Source organism: Pogoniulus pusillus, chromosome 43 (assembly GCF_015220805.1).
Source record: "Pogoniulus pusillus isolate bPogPus1 chromosome 43, bPogPus1.pri, whole genome shotgun sequence".
Classification (NCBI taxonomy): domain Eukaryota; kingdom Metazoa; phylum Chordata; class Aves; order Piciformes; family Lybiidae; genus Pogoniulus; species Pogoniulus pusillus.
Window position 1 is genome coordinate 1930689 of NC_087306.1, and position 6000 is coordinate 1936688.

Consider the following 6000-nt stretch of genomic DNA (forward strand, 5'->3'; position numbering starts at 1 on the left):
GACCCCCCCTGGAGTCCTCAGCACAGGCAGGGACTGGGGGAGCAGGGCCAGGGGAGGCCACAGCAGTGCTGGCAGGGCTGGAAGGGCTCTGCTGGGAGACTCCAGCCTGGAGGGGAGAAGGCTCCAGGGAGACCTTCTGGAGAGCTTCCAGTGCTGAGCAGAGAGCTGGGAACAGGCTTTGGAGCAGGGCCTGGGGTGGCAGGACAAGGGGAGATGGTTTGAGAGCCCAAGAGGGAGATTGGGGAGTGGAGAGGAGGAGAAATTGGAGCTGCTGAGGGTGGGGAGAGCCTGACCCAGGCTGCCCAGAGGGGTGGGAGATGCTCCCTGGCTGGCACCATGGCAGCTCAGGCTGCTGGGTGGCTGTGAGCATCCTGCTCTGGCTGGGGCTGTGCCTGCTGAGCTCAGGGGGTTGGCACTGGAGGAGCTTTGCAGCTCTCCCTCAACCCACCCCAGGCTGCTGAGTGCAAGGGGTTGGGTCTGGAGGAGCTTTGCAGCTCTCCCTCAGCCCACCCCAGGCTGCTGGGGGCTCTAAGCAGCCTGCTCTGGTTGGGGCTGTGACTGCTGAGTGCAGAGGGTTGGGACTGGAGGAGCTTTGCAGCTCTCACTCAACCCACCCCAGGTTGTTGGGGGCTCTAAGCAGCCTGCTCTGGTTGGGGCTGTGCCAGCTGAGTGCAGAGGGTTGGCACTGGAGGAGCTTTGCAGGTCTCCCTCAGGGCCACCCCAGGCTGCTGAGTGCAAGGGGTTGGGTCTGGAGGAGCTTTGCAGCTCTCCCTCAACCCACCCCAGGTTGCTGGGGGCTGTGAGCAGCCTGCTCTGGTTTGGGCTGTGCCAGCTGAGTGCAGAGGGTTGGCACTGGAGGAGCTTTGCAGCTCTCCCTCAACCCACCCCAGGCTGCTGAGTGCAGGGGGTTGGGACTGGAGGAGCTTTGCAGCTCTCCCTCAGCCCACCCCAGGCTGCTGGGGGCTGTGAGCATCCTGCTCTGGCTGGGGCTGTGCCTGCTGAGCTCAGGGGGGTTGGCACTGGAGGAGCTTTGCAGCTCTCCCTCAGGGCCACCCCCAAGCCCTGGCACTCACTGCACGCTTGGGCACTGCCATCAGAGCTGTTGCCCTTGGGGGAGCTCTCCAGAGTTTGGCTTCCAAGGGGAAAAGTTTCTGCTCTTTGGGCTCCTGCAGTGAGTTTTGTGTCCCTCCCCCCCCCTGCAGCTGTCATCCCCCTGACTGACTCCGAGCACAAGCTGCTCCCTGTGCACTTCGCCGTGGACCCCGGCAGGGACTGGCAGTGGGGGAAGGACGACAACGACAACGTCAAACTGGCCAGGTTGGGCACACCCCCCAGCCTGGGGGCAGCCCTGGCATGAGGGGCACTGCTCTGCCCCCAGCTGGCAGCTGCTTCTGTCCTGCATCAAAGTTGTCCCGGGGAGGGAAGAGGTTTTGCTTCTTTACCCTTCCAGTGCCCTGATGTGGGATGTGGGTGGCAGCAGGAGCAGGGCAGGGATTGTGCCCCCTGGGCTGGGCACTGGGGAGGGCACAGCTGCGAGGCTCTGGGGGCAGGGTTGGGTTCTTCAGGGCCAGGAGGGCATTGAGGGGGCAGGGTTGGGCTGCTGAGTCCTGCCAGGAGGGCGTTGAGGAGCTGGAGCAGGGCACAGAGAAGGGCAAGGGAGGTGGGGAAGGGGCTGGAGAAGAGGCTGGGGAGGGGCAGCTGAGGGTGGTGAGGCTGAAGAAGAAGAGGCTGAGGGGAGGCCTCATTGGCCTCTGCAGCTCCCTGAGAGGAGGCTGCAGCCAGGTGGGGGTTGGGCAGTGCCAGGCCCAGAGGAGATGCCCTCAGCCTGCCCCAGGGGAGGTTCACCTTGGCCATGAGGAGCAATTTCTACCCTGCCAGGACCTGCCTCAGGCTGTCCCCCGGGGAGGGGGGGGGAGGGGGAGCTGCTGCAGTGCCCATCCCTGGAGGCACTCCCAGAGCCCTGTGGCCAGCAGCTTGGTGCTGTTGGGTGACTCTTTGGGCTGGCTGCTCTGGGAGGGTCTTTTCCCAGCCCAGCAGGGGCAGAGCTCCATCAGTGAGCTGCATCCTGACCCTGGGGCTGCCTCTCTCTCTCTGTGTGTCCCCCCCCACAGTGTGACACTGTCACTGGAGGCCAAGCTGCAGCTGCTGCACACCTACATGAGTGTCAAGTGGATCACCCTGCCCTGTGACATGCAGGTGAGCAGGGCTGGGGAGGGACATTTGCTTCTCATCCCCTCCCCCCCATGCCCCCTACCCCCTCCCAGGCCCTCAGCTGCTGGCCTCTGCCCCTGCCCAGTGCCTGCAGCAAGGCAGCTCCCAGCTGGGGCTTGGTGCTGCAGCTGCTTCCTGCCTCCAGGTCCTCCTCTCTGGTTGGCCCAGGGAGGAGTTTCCACCTAGGAGTAGGTTTGGAGCTCAGGTTTTGGCTCTGGGCAAGCAGGTTGTGCTGTGGGGGCAACCTGGTGGGTGGCACTGGGTGGGGAGGGGGGGGGGGGAGAGAGTTGGGAGCTTGGGGTGGGCAGCAGCTGAGCAGCCCCTGGGGAGGGAGACACAAAAGCCTGCCAGGAGCAAAGGGGGAAGGGCCTGGGTGGTCCTGGAGGGTCCTGAAGGTCCTGGAGGGTCCTGGAGGGTCCTGAAGGTCCTGAGTGGTCCTGAAGGTCTTGGAGGGTCCTGAAGGTCCTGAGTGGTCCTGAAGGTCTTGGAGGGTCCTGAAGGTCCTGGAGAGTCCTGAAGGTCCTGTTTGGTCCTGAAGGCCTTGGAGGGTCCTGAAGGTCCTGGAGGGTCCTGGGTGGTCCTGAGTGGTCCTGAAAGTCTTGGAGGGTCCTGAAGGTCCTGGGTGGTCCTGAAGGTCCTGGAGGGTCCTGGGTGGTCCTGAGTGGTTCTGAAGGTCTTGGAGGGTCCTGAAGGTCCTGAGTGGTCCTGAAGGTCTTGGAGGGTCCTGAAGGCCTTGGAGGGTCCTGAAGGTCCTGGGTGGTCCTGAAAGGGTCCTGAAGGTCCTGAGTGGTCCTGAAGGTCCTGGAGGGTCCTGAAGATCCTGGAGACCCCTGAAGGCCTTGGAGAGTCCTGAAGGTCCTGGGTGGTCCCAAAGGTCCTGGGTGGTCCTGAAAGCCTTAGGTGGTCTTGAAGGTCCTGGAGGGTCCTGAAGATCCTGGGTGGTCCTAAAGGCCTTGGGTGGTCCTGAAAGTCCTGGAGAGTCCTGAAGGGTCCTGAAGGTTCTGGGTGGTCCTGAAGGTCCTGGAAGGTCCTGAAGGTCACCAGGACCTTTTGCACCCCTGATCTCCTGACCCCACAGGACCACGTGGATGCCACTCAACCCTTCTGGGTTCTCCAGGAGCTCTTGGATTCACCTTGCCAGGTCCTTCAGGACCTTGAAGACCTCTCCCCAGGCCCCTCATGAACCCCTCCCTGGGGGTCCTACTGCACCTCCTGCAGGCAAAGGCCTCCTGCAGCCTGCAAACTGCTCCTTTGAGGGCCTTGCTGAGCTCTATCATAGAAGCCCAGAGCCAGGCAGGCTGGCAGAGAGCTCCAGGCTCACCCATGCCAACCTCTCCCCCAGCCCTGCCCAACCAACCAGAGCATGGCACTCAGTGCCCCCAGCCAGCCTTGGCTTCAGCACCCCCAGCCATGGGCACTGCACCACCTCCCTGGGCAGCCCATGCCAGTGCCAATCACTCTCTCTGCCAACAGCTTCCTCCTCACACCCAGCCTCAGCCTGCCCTGCCACAGCTTCAGCCTCTGTGCCCTGCTTCTGGCCCTGCCTGCCTGGCACCAGAGCCCAACCCCAGCTGGGCACAACCTCCCTGCAGGCAGCTGCAGGCAGCAATCAGCTCTGCCCTCAGCCTGCTCTGGGCCAGGCTGCACCCCCCCAGCTCCCTCAGCCTCTCCTCACAGGGTGCCCAGCAGCCAGCAGGGTGCCCCCAGGGCCACGAAGCCCCCAAGGATCTGCTGGGGGCAGGCAGCAGAGTGTGGGCAGCAGCAGGGCAAGGGTTAGGCTCTGCTGCCCCTCTGCTGTGCCCTGCTGAGGCCACCCCTGCAGTGCCAGGGCCAGCTCTGGGCTCCCCCCAGCTGCAGAGGGCAGGCTGAGGAGGAGCTGAGGAAACTGGGAGGGCTTTGGCCAGAGAAGGGATCTGGGGATGGAGCTGGGGAGAAGATTCCACCAGAAGGAATAAAGATGGAGGAAAGAAATTGGGATTGGATGGATGGGAAGGGGGGGGAAGAAAAAAAGCCTGGATTTGGGATCTAAATAGAAGGGAAATCTTCAATCCCCACCCTGGGATGAGGACACTCAGGTCCAGAGTGGAGAAGAGGACCAAGAAGACCTCACTGAGTCCAGGAGGTGCTGATTTTTCTTTCCCTTCAAGCTGAGGAGGAGGAGCTGAGGAAGCTGGGAGGGCTTTGGCCAGAGAAGGGATCTGGGGACAGAGCTGGGGGGGAAGGAGGATGCCAAGCCCTGATCCCTGTGGGGGGGGGACACACACACCACTGATGTCCACCTCTGCTTTCCCCACAGGCTCCTTTGGCCCAGCCAGAGTCCCCCACAGCCTCTGCAGGGGATGAGGTTCGCTCAGCTGCAGAGTCAGGGGAGTCAGACAAGGAGTCTGTGTGCAGCAGCTCCGCCAGCAACGGCGGCGCCAGAGCCTGCAGGGAGAAGGAGAAAGCCAAGAAGGAGAGGGAGAAGGAGAAGGAGAAGAAGAGAGCAGACTCAGTGGCCAACAAGCTGGGCAGCTTTGGCAAGAGCCTGGGCAGCAAGCTGAAGAAGAACATGGGTGGCCTGATGCACCCCAAAGGCAGCCGCGGGGCGCTGAGCAACGGGCAGCAGGGAGACAGCCTGGAGAAGAAGAAGCTGAAAGGCTCCACCAAAGGCAGGAAAGGTAGCAAAGAAGAAGCCCCCCAAGGGGATCTGTCCCCCCTGGCAGACAGGAGCAGTTGTCAGGTCAAAGGAGGCCTGGAGAAGCCTTCAGACCCTTCCAAGTACAGCAACGACGTGAGGCTGAGCCTCAGCATCCTGCGGGCGGCCATGCAGGGCGAGCGCAAGTTCATCTTTGCTGGGCACCTGAAGACCAGCACCAGGCACCAGTACCAGGAGGAGATGATCCAGAGGTACCTCCTGGATGCTGAGGAACGTTTCCTGGCCGAGCAGAAGCAGAAGGAGGCCGAGAAGAAGGCTCTGAACAACCTCACTCCAGCCAAGAGAGCGGAGCTGGAGAGCGGCGCCCACAAGGCTGAGGAGGGGATGGGCACTGCCACCTACCCTCAGCCTGCTCCTGCCTACAGCCTCCAGAGCCCGGAGCTGGCCTTAGGGGCCAAGATCCCAGCTTTTCCCTCGGGATATTCTGGAGTTTTCACCTTTCCCAGACCCTCCTTGGGGGGCGGTGTGGAAGGATCCCATCCCCAAGGCTACCCCGAGAGCCGGCGGCAGGTGGCCGGGGGTGGTGCCTGCAGCAGCCTCCCTCCCTATGCCACCTTGCCCAGGCACTGCGGGCAGGCACGGCCCAACCCCTGCCAGCCCAACCCCTCCCAGCAGCTGGCAAGGCTCTCCCCCACGGACATGGACACCCATCCCCCCTTCCCTCTGGAATGCCAGGCAGCCGCTCGCCTCCCGCCGCCGCCGCATCCCAGCAACGGCTTCAGGGATCCCCTGGGGGAGCAGGAAGGGCTCGGGGGGACCCCAGAACGGAGCAAAGCTCGACCCCCCTGCAGCGTTCAGCAGCCCAAATGCAAGCAGCCCAACTGCAGCTTCTATGGGCACCCTGAGACTGGCAACTTCTGCTCCTGCTGCTACCGGGAGGAGCTGAAGCGCAAGGAGCGGGAGGCTCTGGTGCACAGGTTCTGAGCTCCTGGGGGGGGGGGGGGGGGTGGGGGAGCTCTGTTTGTGCCCCCCCCCAAGCCCCCTACTCCTCCAGCTTGGCACCTCCCAAAGCCAAAAGCAAGTGGGAATGCAGTGCTGGAGCAGAGCTGCTTTGTGCTCTGCAGCCTCCTGCAGCCAGCTCCTCCGCGGGGGGA

At 63.4% G+C, this 6000-nt stretch overlaps 1 protein-coding gene across 1 annotated transcript in view; it reads left to right on the forward strand.

Moving 5' to 3' along the window:
• Window positions 1-5994, forward strand: part of OTUD7B (OTU deubiquitinase 7B) — a 52003-nt gene extending 46009 nt beyond the window's left edge. The window contains exons 10-12 of the mRNA XM_064176028.1: window positions 1203-1317; window positions 2112-2196; window positions 4508-5994. Of these exons, the coding sequence (XP_064032098.1) occupies window positions 1203-1317; window positions 2112-2196; window positions 4508-5830 (1523 nt within the window). The 3' untranslated portion in view covers window positions 5831-5994. The remainder of the gene's footprint in view (window positions 1-1202; window positions 1318-2111; window positions 2197-4507) is intronic.
• Window positions 5995-6000: the final 6 nt, after the last annotated feature.